The sequence below is a fragment of the Haemaphysalis longicornis genome, unplaced genomic scaffold (genome assembly GCF_048455015.1).
Source record: "Haemaphysalis longicornis isolate Haplotype H1 unplaced genomic scaffold, Haemaphysalis longicornis Haplotype H1 scaffold_1, whole genome shotgun sequence".
Taxonomy (NCBI): domain Eukaryota; kingdom Metazoa; phylum Arthropoda; class Arachnida; order Ixodida; family Ixodidae; genus Haemaphysalis; species Haemaphysalis longicornis.
In genome coordinates, this window is record NW_027526203.1 from 146,034,511 (window position 1) to 146,047,993 (window position 13,483).

Genomic DNA, 13,483 nt, shown 5'->3' on the forward strand with positions numbered 1-13,483 from the left:
CGTGCTCGTGTTGTCTTTCGTGGCGGCGACATTCGCGGCCCGGGCTCTTGGCGGGCGATTGTGCATCCCGGCCGGCGTTCCCGGGCCGCGACTGTCGCGCGCTGCCGTTGCGTCAACCGCTGCACACCGGCGGCTACCGCTGGCCGCGCGGGGCCCCGGGGCGGGAAGTGTAACTGGGCGAATGCCCTCCTCCGCGGCGGCAAATCTCCGCTGTCGTCTCGGCGCCATGGACACCATGCGCGCGCTGCGCGTTGTCTCGCACCATGCTCGAGGGCCCCGTAGCGCCTCGCGACAGAACACATTCGGCGATCACCCAGGCCTGACGGCGGCACCGCTGGCTCGTCTCGCCGGGTGTTCGGGCCGGGTACTGGTACGGGCGCGCATGGCGTTGTTGTTTGTGGGGTATTCGCTGACGCCCTGTCTCTCTGCGCAGCGTATGATCAGGACCCGGGCCATCCCTCTCATCGACGCGTGCCCCCTGCCAGCGCAGCACCACGGGAGGAGGCATGCATGGAGTGAGCCCTTTTTTCTCTCTACCGGTGAGCCTTTCGGCATGGGTCTGGCCCCCGTGCCTTGGGCCTCTCTCGGAATAGCCGGTCTGCTTCGGTGGCGTCCGCGTGTTGGCAAGCTGCCGTCTGGCCACCGGAAACTTGCCATCATGTTCGGGACGCCGCTGGGCGCCAAACGGCTGCCGTTCAAGCAGAGCGTTGCCTCAGACCACCTTGTTTGGGTCTCCTTAGAAAGTGATTAGTACTCTAGGGTGGAGTCTGTGCCCTTGCAGCAGCGCCTGTGTTTGTAGGCTAATCTAATCCTGTCACTCAAAGAGGAGGCTTGGTAGGGTTCGTGCAGAACGCTGGTCAGCTGCAGCAACAAAATGTCGGTGTTGTAGGTTGGTGACTGCAGTGTGGGATGAGTCGTCGTCAAATTTGCCTGGGCATGCCAGGGAGCCAGTGGTCTGTTTGGTTCGCCACCTGCACTGCATGAACCGGTTCAGGCCCCCTTGTTTCAGCCTTGCAGCTCCCGAACTTCCTGGCAGTGCAGGGCGAGTGCATGTCTTTCCCCACATTCCTCTGGAGAAGGGGCTGAAGCAGTGGAGAAAAGCGCAGGTCCAGCACTGGTGGTGTGCTGCTGTAAGCTGGTTCAGAAGGGCAGTTGGTGTTTCTACTCGGGCGTGCTGAAACAGGGAAGGGGGTGATTGTTTGGCTAGGACCCGTCAGTCGTGAGACGTTCTTTCTGGGTACTCGGCACTGGAGGCAGTTTATGCTCATTAGTGCTTGTGTGGAAACTGCTGTTGTTGCCGTCTTCTTTGTTAGCTGGCCAAGGGGGTTGCTTGAATGTTGTTCGGGCAGGCATGGAGGCATAGCGAATGTCATCGTCCGAGGGCATGTTTCGTGCTACTGGTGGCTGGCCAGTTTGGCGGCTCCACTTCACCAGGAGCCTCCTGCCTGGGTGGACTTGCCTTTCTTCTTCTTGTCGGGTGTGCGTCGCGTGTGTCCGTGGCAGTGGCTCACATGCTGGCAGGGGAATGAGCGTAAGGCCGCATTCAGGAAGCTGCATGTGTCGTGCCTTGTGCTTCATTGTGCCGTGCTTTTGTTGACCGAGCTGTGGTGGGCGATTGAGTGGGGAAGGTTTGTGCGCCCGATACTGGCGACAGGTTGGACGAGTTGCATTTGCCATTCAGCCGAGGTGCTTTGGGTCGTTCATGGGCATTGCAGCATCAGCCTGTTCTGCCGCTTGGGTTTGGCAGCACCTTCAACGTTTCCGTCTCTTCTTTCACTCAGGTGTCCAATTTTCTCCAACTCGTTTGGCCCAGGTGGCTGAGGCCAGCTGAACGATGGTAAACCACTTGGTCTCGACCACTGGGTTGTCTGGCACCAGCTGCGCTTCCAGAGGTGCACCCAGTATGGGCTCGGATGGTGCCTAGCGCGGGGCTGAGGAGGGCCCCTGGGGGGGGGGGGGCGTTTGCTGGCGTTTCTGCAGTGCACATTCTTCCGTGTTGGGCAGTGCTGACATTGCAGCTTGAATAGTCTTGCCCAGAGTATTTGGGCTGGTGTTTTAGCGCGGGAGTGCAGATGTGCTTAACCGCAGCTTGAAATTATCCACTGCAGGTCAATAATCGGAAGCGTCCAAAGAAATGTAAGTACGGTGGTGTCTGCAGCACTCGTTAGAGTGTGGCGGCTGCAGGGTAAAAGGGAGCTGGGGAGCATCTTTGGACGGGCCATGCAGGAGTGGCGGCTGCAGTTTGGTCTTGATGTGCTCATATGGAAGGGGGTGCACTCGTGTTGTGCCTTAACCATTATGCATGAATGAATTTCAGCCATGGAAAAGGCCGTTGGGGGGGCTATTTATTGTATATTTGAATGCACTTTAAGTGTTGGCTTGCATTGAGACATCGAAAGAAGGTTGTGAAGTTGCTGGCTTGAAGAGTGTCTTAGTTGTTTCATATCTCTGTGCTAGACTTAGGATGAACGAAAGCACAAGACTGGTCAAGATGCCTGTGCCACTAAAAGTTAAGGAAGACCGTCTTAGACGGGCTGTACAGTAGGCACAGGGCTCATTTCCCATGTTGCAGACATGGGTGCCGATCCCACTGCTTGCTGTGCACCTTTGGCATTCACCATTTAGAAAGTTTAATGTCAAAGCAGTGGCTCAGTGAGCGAAAAGTTGCACAGGACCGCCTGGCATATTCTGGAGGTGAAATTGTGAAAGCATTTCTTTTGGTTGGGCTCACTGACGATGTTGACTATACCATACAAGCTCGACATTGGACTCACTTTAGCTCCTTGTTGCACCATTTCCTCAGTAGCTGAAGGGATGTTGACTATAGCATACAAGCTTGACATTGGACTCACTTTAGCTCCTTGTTGCACCATTTCCTCAGTAGCTGAAGACCAACTAAGACTGACTGGGTTAGGTGTCTAAGGCACGCCCTTCTCTCTTTTATTCTTTTTTTAATGCGTGTGCTACGGAACATGTCGCAGCCACTGGGATTTGGGCGTGCAGGGTGTTTTTAAATTTTTTTGCAGAACAGCATTTGCCAGAGTTTGTTGTTTTGTGGACGCCAGCAAAGTGGATGCTTTTGTCAACCTATCCAAGTAATGCTTTTGCATCGAACTCCAGCAGCGAATGGCTCCCAAGCCTCTCATTGGCTGCAGTGTAAAGTGTCAACTTCACGCACTGCTGACACCACACTAAAGACAGACACCAGGATGGGTGCAGTCTGTGTTCCCTTCTCTGTAGTGTGAGTGGTTCGTACAGTTGACACATTTCGTTAGCATGCACCTACTCGCTCAACAAGTTCTTCTGAAGTATTGGTAAACGTTTGCTAAGCATTAAGTGGCCCCCCACCAAGGGGAAAGCTGGGTGCTGGCGCAGCAGAACGGCTCTGTAACGCCCACCCCATTGGCTGCGTTGCGTTCCATAGCGTGCTCTGCGTGGCAGTACATACTGTACTGCTATCGAGCCTAAGGCATGTACCACCGAGACGCATTGGAATGCAAACAGAGGGCATGGGGGCCGTGTATGCGCAGCACGGTTAGGGTTCGAGAGGTTGTGTCCAACCGTGGCGTGGAAGGATCACCCTGGGAGTGAGCCTTTCGGTTTGGCCGACCGCCGCGCTTGGCGCCTGCGCACGCTGCCATTGCCCAACTGCGTAGGATGTAGACTGCACACGGCGAAGTTGGGCAATGGCAGCGTGCGCAGGCGCCAAGCGCGGCGGTCGGCCAAACCGAAAGGCTCACTCCCAGGGTGATCCTTCCACGCCACGGTTGGACACAAGCTCTCGAACCCTAACCGTGCTGCGCATACACGGCCCCCATGCCCTCTGTTTGCATTCCAATGCGTCTCGGTGGTACATTATCAGTGGTTGCACTCTACAGTACTGAAAAGTTACCCTCCACACCCGTGCACTACGTATATATACACTGCAGCAAAACTCTAAAAACGGTACACGCAACACTCGAAGGAGCACTCATTTGCACAGGCGCTTTTGTATTCACAACCCAGGCGTTGTTGGAGCTTCTTTTGTAATGGCCATGCAAATGAAAAAGCAGTGTGGAGGGCGTTAAAATGTCAAATAGCATTATTGTGGGCACAGATTTTTGTAAAACAATGCAAATTTGGTCTGTTTACTCTGATGCCCACATACCTTTGTCAAGCAGCCGGCTCGGTTGTGGAGAATGAGTAAATTCAAATTTTAGCAAAAATTAGAGCAAAGACATTGAGTGATTATTTTTTTTGTAACAACTTTAATTGGAAGTGCTTGTGTAATTGAGTGCTTGAGTACTTGGGAGCAAGCACCAGTGAAAACATTGCGGAACTACACTACATTTGGTAGCTTGCATGTTACACGTAGAACAGTTCATTTAAATTGTGTTTCGTAGTGTGAGTACGTAACAATTCCAGCTTTGTTTCTAAAACCTGCAGAGCCAGTGCTGCAAGTGAACTTAAAGGGCTTGTGTATCATGTGGGCAGTTCTGAATATTGGCAGCACTGTCCAGACCTGTTTCAGTTGACAATATATCTTGGCAGGCTGTCTCCTTAGAGTCCGGTAGGTGGCACGGCAGTGCACACGCGTTGTTTTGTGCCATTCAGCTATCGAGGCATTCCCTTTTTGGCACTGATTAGCCATCCTAGTCCATCCTGTGCTGGTGCACGGGCTGTATTCAGAGGCTATTCATTCAAAGGCGATATAGGATCGCCAGCAAGCTCCAGTGTACGGAGACGATCTTGTCGTTTTAGCAGCAAGGGTGATTGCCGCCTTAAGTGCTTACAAATGCGTCTACCCAGTGAGAGCTGTATAAGGGATGCCAGTAATTAATACCTGTGCTACATGGCTGTTCGAAAGACCTTCTGACAGCCTTCGAACCAATTGTCTATTGAGTGAGCTTTCAACTGTCGACCGAGAGTTGCTGCGTAGCTCGGGCATAAGGTCACTGTGAGATGTGCGAATAGGACTCGACAGTGAGGATAAACATTCTGCGAATTTTTCCCGTAGCGTGGATCGCGCGGAGCTGGCTTTGTTGCTGTTGTTATTCCTTTGTTGTTACTCCGTTCTGAATGTCTTGGTATCGTCCAGAATGTTTTTGGTTCTGACATTTTTTTCTCATGGCAGGTGCTTTGAATGCTTTAAAGTGGAAACGACGGGGCAGGCCTGTGGAGTCCTTGCCTTTAAAGTGTCTCCCTTTTTTTATGGAAGGCTCAGTGTGCTTAGGTGGGCCTAGATTAGGTTAGGTGAAGTGCTAACTTCAAAAGTGGAAGAGGGTTGTATAGCCGTTTGAAAATCAAATGGAATCTATCAAGCAGTAGGATTCTCTGCAAAGGAAAGTTTGCCATCTACCTGAAAGGCGGCCAGCAGATACAAAGAAAAGCTGCACATCTTGGGAAGCATTTGTTTGAAAAATTTGTCCTGGTTCCCCTATGGCCGCATCTCGGGTGGATGTTCAAACTTGGAAAGGCCAAGTTACTCCGGTCGCATTTTTTTCTCCATTTACCTCTGAATGTGGGGATTGAAAGCTTAAGAAAAATCATCAAAGGAATTTTGAGATGTTGAGGAGGCCCCTATTAGTGGACACTGTTGCTTTGCTGGTTCAAACTTTGTGTGGCCAAATAGTGTATTAAGGTGTTGTTGAAACGATTGGGAAATATCTTGATGTGACAAAAAAGGTAAACCGTGTGAAAGCTGGGTTGGTGTTCTCTGGAGTAGATAAGACTATTGAGTAGTGTATATCATTAATGGAAACTGGAATCTACAGAATAGACAGCTGAAAGTCGCTTGTGCAAGGTGCATTTGTAAAAACAGACGGGCAGTGTGAGAACTGGGAACGTTGCGTTTCCAATTGCGTCGCGCGGAAGGTCAGCTGGGGTGTCTTTTCCCTACCCCCTTGGTTAGCGTCTGTGCACCACGTGCCGGTGTCTGGGGGCCACTGTCAGGGAACAGTAGATGGGGGGGCCAGTGATGGGAGGACCGTGAGCTATCACAGCCACTGTCTGTCTTCTCTCTTTGCACAGATGTGGACTCAAGAGACCTGCCTGGCCCTTCTAAGCAAGTATTCCTAAAGGATGGGAGGGTGCATTCTGGGGCGGAGGTCGGGTTTGGGCTGGTCTTCGTTAGATGGCACCTGTTCTGGGAGATGTTCCTCCTGTGGCGTGAGCCATCGCTGTGACGCCCGGTACCAGCACGATTCTGGGAACTGAATAATTCGTAGAGAAACGACAGCACCAAGTGTACGCAAGGCCACCTGCACCCAAAATTTGGACCTCTTGAAAGCCTTATTTCCGTGTAGTCTGCCAAGGTTGGAGAAGACAAAATATGACAACTGAATTGCATGCCAGCACAGTGCAAACGACCATCAAAGATTGGCGATTTCGAAATTGAAATTTAGGCTGAAGTGACATTGCAGCCAGCGAGTGGCCAGCTGGCTGGAGCAATCGTGCGCGCAATCGCTTTGCGCTTGCTGCAGCCCTAGAAGCACCCCGCGGTATGCAGCTGGTTCTCCTGGCTGGCCGGAGGACCAGGCACCCAGCCGGCCACAATGTCACTTCCGCATCGTGGCTGTGTGCAGCCTCGTCTGTGACGGAGCTACTTTAATCGTTTAATCAGTTTAAACCTTTAAAATGATTAACGAGGCACTTTGTGGGGCAACCAGAGATGTCCTAGTGGTACGGACTGGGTTTCACGTAAAATTGGCCAGGGTGAAATTTGAGTGCAGTTGGCCCTCGACACTGAGGAATGTGCAAAATTGAATGTGCTAATATGCAGCGTTACCAAATGGCTGGCTGGGCCTAGAGGCACGGAGGAAATGTCAGTCGCATCGGTTGTTGCCACAGAGGTAGAGCAGGGGTAATTTAATGTGACCACGTCCATCAATAAAAGCTGGGAAAGAGCACACAGAAGCGCTGTGGAGCTTCTGTAGCTCGCGAGAAATGGCCTAATCGGCGCCTGCTTCTGGCACTGAAACTCTTGCACACTTGGGGGGTGCCATGCTCTAGGGAGGCTGTGCTTCTGCTTGGGCACTGCGGCGTGTTGCGCATGCTTTGGCAAACGCTTGCCCCCATGCACTTTTTTTTTTGCTCCCATGTTTTTGAATGTAGTGGAAATGCATCCAGTCTAGTCTTTAAAGCATACTTCACGCGTCTTGCAAGCTTCTGAGCGTGGCTTGTGAAGGCATTGCGAAACTACAATTCAGGTTTTTTTTTTTCTGTGGAGAGAGTTTTTTGCTAAACTTTTGGGGCCTATTGGCAGCATCTCTCAATGTCAGTGAGAAAAAAAGTGTAGGGTCCAACGAAAAATTTTTTTCATTTGGAGTGATGGGTGTGTTACGATTCAGGGTGCAAACCAAATATTTCCTGCTATCCAATGAAAAATTCATTATTTGATGTTCACTTAGGTGTACAGGAATTTTCTGTCCTGGCATGCACTGGCCAGTGAACATACTGTAGTCCTAGAATGGCCAAAGATGGATTGCATTGACAGTGCATGCACTAGTAAGTTAGGGTTCATAGGGTGGTACAGAAAAAATGAACTTTGCATTTGATTGGATATTTGATGCCACTTTGCTCTTCTTATGCTCATATGATGTGGTTAGAAAATTTCACAGTTCCTACGTCACTGATTGAAATGCATTGTTTCGGTGGCAAGGTTCATTGCCTGATCAGTGTGCACACTTATGTTGAAGCGTTTTTGCACTGTGGCTGAGAAATATGCATTAACGACTGGTTCCAGGCAGATTGCACTGTGTAATGGGCACGGCACTCCCAGGTGGCTCTAGATCAGTCAGTAGCGCTGCAGCACCAATTGGAACTTCGCACTTGTGTTGTCAAATGAGGGCTTCAAATTTCCGACACACAGGGCACCTAGTCCAGCAAAGGTTTGTGAAGTGTGGGATGAAACATAATTGGGACAGTGGAACACAAATAGCTAGGTGTGATCAAGATAACGCAACGGAGCACTTGTGATGAAACGCTGTTCTTGATTAAGCAGGTTAGTTTATAGTACTGTGGTGAATGTTTGTATGCTGCCTCATTCAAGTTTGGTGGCGAGAGTTCCTTCCGACTTTCTGTGCAGTGCACTTAGAACGGCATGGTGGGTAGGGGAGTCTGCACTTTCGAATACTTTCTTTCCCTCCGCGTAAAATGTTACTTTGCCCGCATGAAAGGGAAAGCCCACTGTCAATGGGTTTCTGGATTGATTTTTGCTAGGATGCTAGCCGTAAAGTCAAGTGGGTGACACTACTTGTGTTGTCAAATATCCCCATACACTGGCAAAGTTTTATGCAGTTTCAATGAAAGTGCAGCTGAACCTTGCCTTGTCAGCCTTGTTACTTGTCGTTCTTTCCCGTGCACATTCCAATGTGAATAGACGAAGATTAGGCATTTCTCAGGCCATTTGCAGCTTTCTTTCTTTCCTTGGGGGCTCGTTGAGAGCTGAAACGGTATCTTTCTGTGCATTTACTACAGAAACATGGTGTGAAACAATCCACTTTGTGTGGTCAGTGGCATGCAGGGGTTTTGTTGGTGGGGATTGTCTGCCAATTCCCCAGTGATACTCGAGGTTGGCACCTTCCGTGCCCCATTGGCGCCGAGAGCTTTGAGAGCTGTTGTCCACCCTTTCAGTGGTGACCATATGGCAGCAAAATGCCCTTGAGCTGGACTGGCCGTGTTGTCATCCTTGGGGCAGGCCATTGTTTCGAGTGTGCTCACAACTGTGCCTGAGGCCTTCGGAAGTGTGCTGCCCCAGTTGAGGGCGCGTCCAGCTACGAGCTGGTCTGTGATCCGGCAGGCCTGTTTGTGTGAGCGTAGTTGTCCATACCGTCGTGGGCACGTAAAGTGGGGAGTAGTGCGCATGCCTAGAGTTGCTCTCGCTGCAGCAGGTGGGCGGGTCTCTTGAGGGGTGTTCTTGAGGCTCTGTGGTACTACCTGGTGGCATCCACTGTGGCATTTCCTCGTAGGGGTGCCGTGGGTGCTGCTTGCCTTGTGCGTGGGGGTCCTGATGTGGCGCTGTTGTTCTCTCTCCCCTCCCCCCTCCCCCGAACTGCCGCCCTGTAGGTAATGCCGCACGTCTGCAGATTGCTCCTTCTAGCCCATGGTGCGCTGGGCAATGTCCGGAGTGGCACTTAGAAGCCTCGGTACGCCGTTTTCTTGCCTTGCTTGGGCGACGGCTCTTGTGCTGGCCTTTTTTTGGAGGGTATGCATCAATTCGGTATGGTTCTTCCACTGGTCTGGCCAGTCTCCCGTCCTGTCGGTTCCTCCTGAAGTCTGCATCGATGCTGCCTCGATGCAGGCTTCCCACGGGTTCTGTGAGGGGGCACGTGTAGAAGCCTATCTCTACAGGACGGTGTCGAGTAGCAGTGCCAGGCCCGCCCGGGTGCTCCCGCACCGTGGGTTGACTGGTGTACCTGTAAGAGGGGGTGGTGGGAGCCAGGCACGAGTTGCTGCGCGTTGTGTTGTTTCATTGCGTGCACGCAAGTCACACGCAAGTACGGCTCGCTTGCGTGTGGCCTGCAGCCCTTAAGGGGTGAAAGGTGACATCTCGATGCTCACCTGGGCACTGTTGTGGGGTTTCGCGAGGCAGGCTCTGGAGGACAGTGTAGTAAGTAACCGTGGGTGGAGCTTTTTGGGAAAGTTTATCCCGTTCTGTGAGTGAAGGTGTTTTCTCTTTTTTTTTCATTCCAGCATGGGAGGTACCCAAGACAACAGTAGCCATAACGAAATGGTGAGTTTTTTCTCGTGCTCAGTTGCAGCTTGGAAATGGGCTGGATCTGGTGGTGACCTCCTTGTCCTGCCCCCCGTGCAGAGTGGGTCGGAGCCGAACTGCGGCGGGGGTGGCCGGGAGGAGGCCATCCTGGAGCCCGTGAACGGGGTGGTGCAGCCGCCGTTTGTGCCCCCGGCCTCTCGGCGGCAGCGCACCACCAACCAGCTGCAGCACCTGCTCAAGGTGGTGATGAAGGCCCTGTGGAAGCACCAGTTTGCCTGGCCCTTCCAGCAGCCCGTGGACACGGTGAAGCTGAACCTGCCCGACTACCACCGCATCATCCGGCACCCCATGGACCTGGGCACCATCAAGAAGCGGCTGGAGCACTGCTACTACTCTTCGGCCCAGGAGTGCATCGACGACTTCAAGACCATGTTCACCAACTGCTACGTCTACAACAAGCCTGGCGAGGATGTGGTGCTGATGGCCCAGGCGTTAGAGAAGCTCTTCCTCACCAAGATCACCGAGATGCCCAAGGAGGAGACCGACCTGCCCCTGCCGCCCCCGCGTGCGGGGCAGGGCAAGAAGGGCAAGGGCAAGGGCGCTGCCGGGGCCGCTGTAGCAGTCAAGGGGCCCCGGGCCGCCGCCGCCGCTGCTGCCGCTGCCAAGGGTGGGTCTTCTGCTGATCCTTTGGGGGAAGGTTCGCTGGCTCGGCCAACGTAGAAAAGGCAACAAGTCTGTCTGTTGATGTTCTCCACCGCTTGACGCCTCGTAGGCAGCTCTAGCTCTCTCAGCCACTTTCCCCCGACTTGTGAGCAGCAAAGCAAACTGGCTCGCCAGGTTGCGTGTGCAGGACTGCTGGTCAAATGCCATCCTGTTGCGCTGCAGGCAGGTTGTGTGGAGGGTAAAGAAACACTTCAAGTGCCCTCTGACAAAGAGTTAATGTCTGTGCTGATACTGCTATGCTGTTGGTTTCTTCACAGCAGGCCAGTGTCCAAAGTGGAGTGTACCTAAATTTGCACAAAAGAGGAACCAGCTGTGTCAAATCAGGTTTTCTGCACAGACCGAGTGCGCAGAGCCTTTGCCATGTCTCTTTAAAGGGTGTCTAGCGACCGGGAAAACCGGGAAAACAGGGAAAAGTCAGGGAATTTTGAGCCACCGGGAAAAGTCAGGAAATTGTCAGGGAATTTTTCAGTCAAGTAGTACCAGTCAGGAAAAACCACTTCGGGGCCTGCCCACACAATCTTAAAATAGGGGAAACCAGTGTTGGAGGCTCCCATAAGTTACCAAACGCAACACGTTCGCGCGCGACGACAGCGTGAACCGCATGAAACGTTTTCTGGTTTTTCTGCAAGCGAAAACGCGGCGCCCACGCCTGAGGCGCGCTGACGCCGCCGCGGAAACAACCACTGCCACCACCACGGTGCGTGCCGAGCGGCAGGCGCCGGCAACATGGCGGCAGCGCCGGCCCCGAAGTAGTGCGGTAGCTCCAACGACCGCTTCCAACCGCTTTTTGAAATGCTACTCAAGGCACAAACGCAGTTGCTTGTGCAGGGAAGGAGCCACCGCAGGCACGAAATCGTCGACGTGGCCGTGAAAATACCGCGCATGAATCGCGTGCAGAAACTCGCCTTGCGGTTCACGCAGCTCGCAGCTGGCTTAGGTTGCTGGGTGCATTCAGAGAACTGCATTTGCGCAGAGGGACGATGTAGGTGGTGCCCAAATCGCACGCACAACGGGCTTTTTTTTTTTCAGCGAATTTTAAAAGGCAGCGCTTTTTGGGGGCTAATCTTGAAAGAACTTCTTTCTTTGACATCAGGAGCCAGAATTACATAATCAAAAAGGAACATGGCATGGTTTAGCGCGAACCCAGTGAACCGCATGGGGCGTTTTCTGCTCGCGAAAACGCGCCGCGCACCTAACAGGCGCGCGTACGCTGCCGCGGCACCACTCGCACGCTGCGCGTGGTGCTGGCGGTGGCGGCAACATGGCGGCGGCTTCGACCGCGAAGTGGTGACGGGAGCTCGAGTGGCCGCTTCTAAGCGCTCTCTTAAATGTCGCACAAGGCACACACGAAGTTGCTTGTGAGGTAAAGGAGCTTATAATGTGGGCGAAAATGGTACTATAAAACATCATCCGTGCCGCTACTGAAAGCACCCATGCAATACCTGCCGGGATAATAAGCCTAAACATCTCTGGCGGAGCCAGCCGGCTGTCTCGAGAACTTCGAAACTGCCGCCATGAGGCGCGCGGCTCCCCATTGGCACAAGTCGTCAGGCTCCTCCCACTGCCGCGCGCGACGCGCGTCATTTTCTGAGCAGCAGAAGCTGCCGCGTACGCGAATCGTCTACGCGGGCGTCAAAAAATCGCACGCGCAAAGCCGATGCACCCGAATCGTGTGCAAAAACCCACCATGCGGTTCACGTTGCATGTCAAGCCAAGACAATCAAGAAAAAAAAGCAAAAGGTGCTCACTGATACGCAACTTGAAGATTCTATCCCGCAAGATGAAATAAACTCTGAAGCCGTAACTGAATGCAAGCAAACCTCAAACTGAACTAACTGAAGTTATTCAAAGCGCATTTTGAGAATTAGGGCACTTGCAACAAATGTGCTTTTCCTTATGATAGAATGCATTTTCTCTACGCTTTATATATGCTTCACGGACCATTTCCACAAAATGACGCGTGATGTATCGGTCAGGGAATTTCAACTAAAATGGTCATGGAAAACCTGGAAAAGTCAGGGAAATTGAATTAGGGGATTTGCTAGACACCCTGCTTTAGAGCATTATAATAAGCATTCTGATGCGATGCAGCTTACGGTGCCTGGCCTGCACTTCGTGTTCCGAGTTGTGTGGTTTTTAGAATGTGAGGTAGTCCATATATGGAGCCCTTTGTCAAGTTCAGATTCAAATTGGTACTTCATGTGCCTAAGCCACACCTAGGCTATGAGTTGGGCCATAGTAGGTGCATGAGGATTGCTAGGCTTAGAATGGGTGTTTTTGTATACTGCAGCAGTCAAAAGTGGAGCTTGTGAGGGTGCTAATTGAACATACAAGCTCTTCTGCAGCAATGCCACAACGTCGTATCCTCTTCACTGGGTCCCCTTCAGTGGATGCATCACGGGGTAGGCGTCCTTTTAGTGGTGAGAGCAGAGCTGAGTGGCTAAGGACTTGTGTTAAAAAAAAAATAATCTGCTCAGCTTTTGGATAGGACTCCTTGTAGGGTGGCCGTATTCATGCGTTTCCTCAACTCGGCTGAGTGGAGGATGATACCACAAATGCGTTTACATGTGAACAGCGCTTTCAAGGAGGCTCGAGTGGAGCAGAAATTCAGAATAGGGAGTCGGGGCCAGTTTATTGTACAGCTGCTTTAACTAAGCCTCGTGTTGTGAAGGAGACACCCTCCGGGGAAGTGCAATCGGTGTGTAAATGTGCTAGGCTGGAGACAGGGGAGCTCATGTCCTCCGCTAAGGCCTTGTTACAGGCATGACTTGTGCACATTGTATCGGATGTGGGGCTGCGTTTCACTTGCAGGATCCAGGTGGTGGTTTATGTTCCCACGGTTTGATGTGCAATGGAAAACATCCTGCCCTCTTTGTGTTCGCCGTCCTTGTTTTTTGTTGTGCATCGGACCGTGGGAACTAGTTGCCGACCAGCCCGGCAAGGAGAGCGGTGAGGGGAGACCTTGAGGCTGGTTGGTTGCCGCAAATGTGTTGTTTGGGGTGCCCAGGGCAGCTGTGAGCCATGCTCTGCTGATGCAGCCCACACATCTAGTACTGAGTGGGCAAT

At 52.3% G+C, this 13,483-nt stretch overlaps 1 protein-coding gene across 24 annotated transcripts in view; it reads left to right on the top strand.

Moving 5' to 3' along the window:
* LOC144137655 (bromodomain-containing protein 3-like) overlaps positions 1-13,483 on the top strand; it is a 90,445-nt gene that overhangs the window by 805 nt on the left and 76,157 nt on the right. For 2 of the 24 annotated variants that reach the window (XM_077669591.1, XM_077669625.1), the window contains exons 1-5: positions 144-370; positions 434-539; positions 9,046-9,184; positions 9,673-9,712; positions 9,794-10,361. In XM_077669591.1, coding sequence (XP_077525717.1) covers positions 182-370; positions 434-539; positions 9,046-9,184; positions 9,673-9,712; positions 9,794-10,361 — 1,042 coding nt within the window. In that variant the 5' untranslated portion in view covers positions 144-181. Of the gene's footprint in view, positions 1-143; positions 371-433; positions 540-2,108; positions 2,137-6,009; positions 6,044-9,045; positions 9,185-9,672; positions 9,713-9,793; positions 10,362-13,483 lie in introns of those variants that run through there. The other 22 variants (XM_077669610.1, XM_077669646.1, XM_077669636.1 and 19 more) reach the window with 18 other exon arrangements.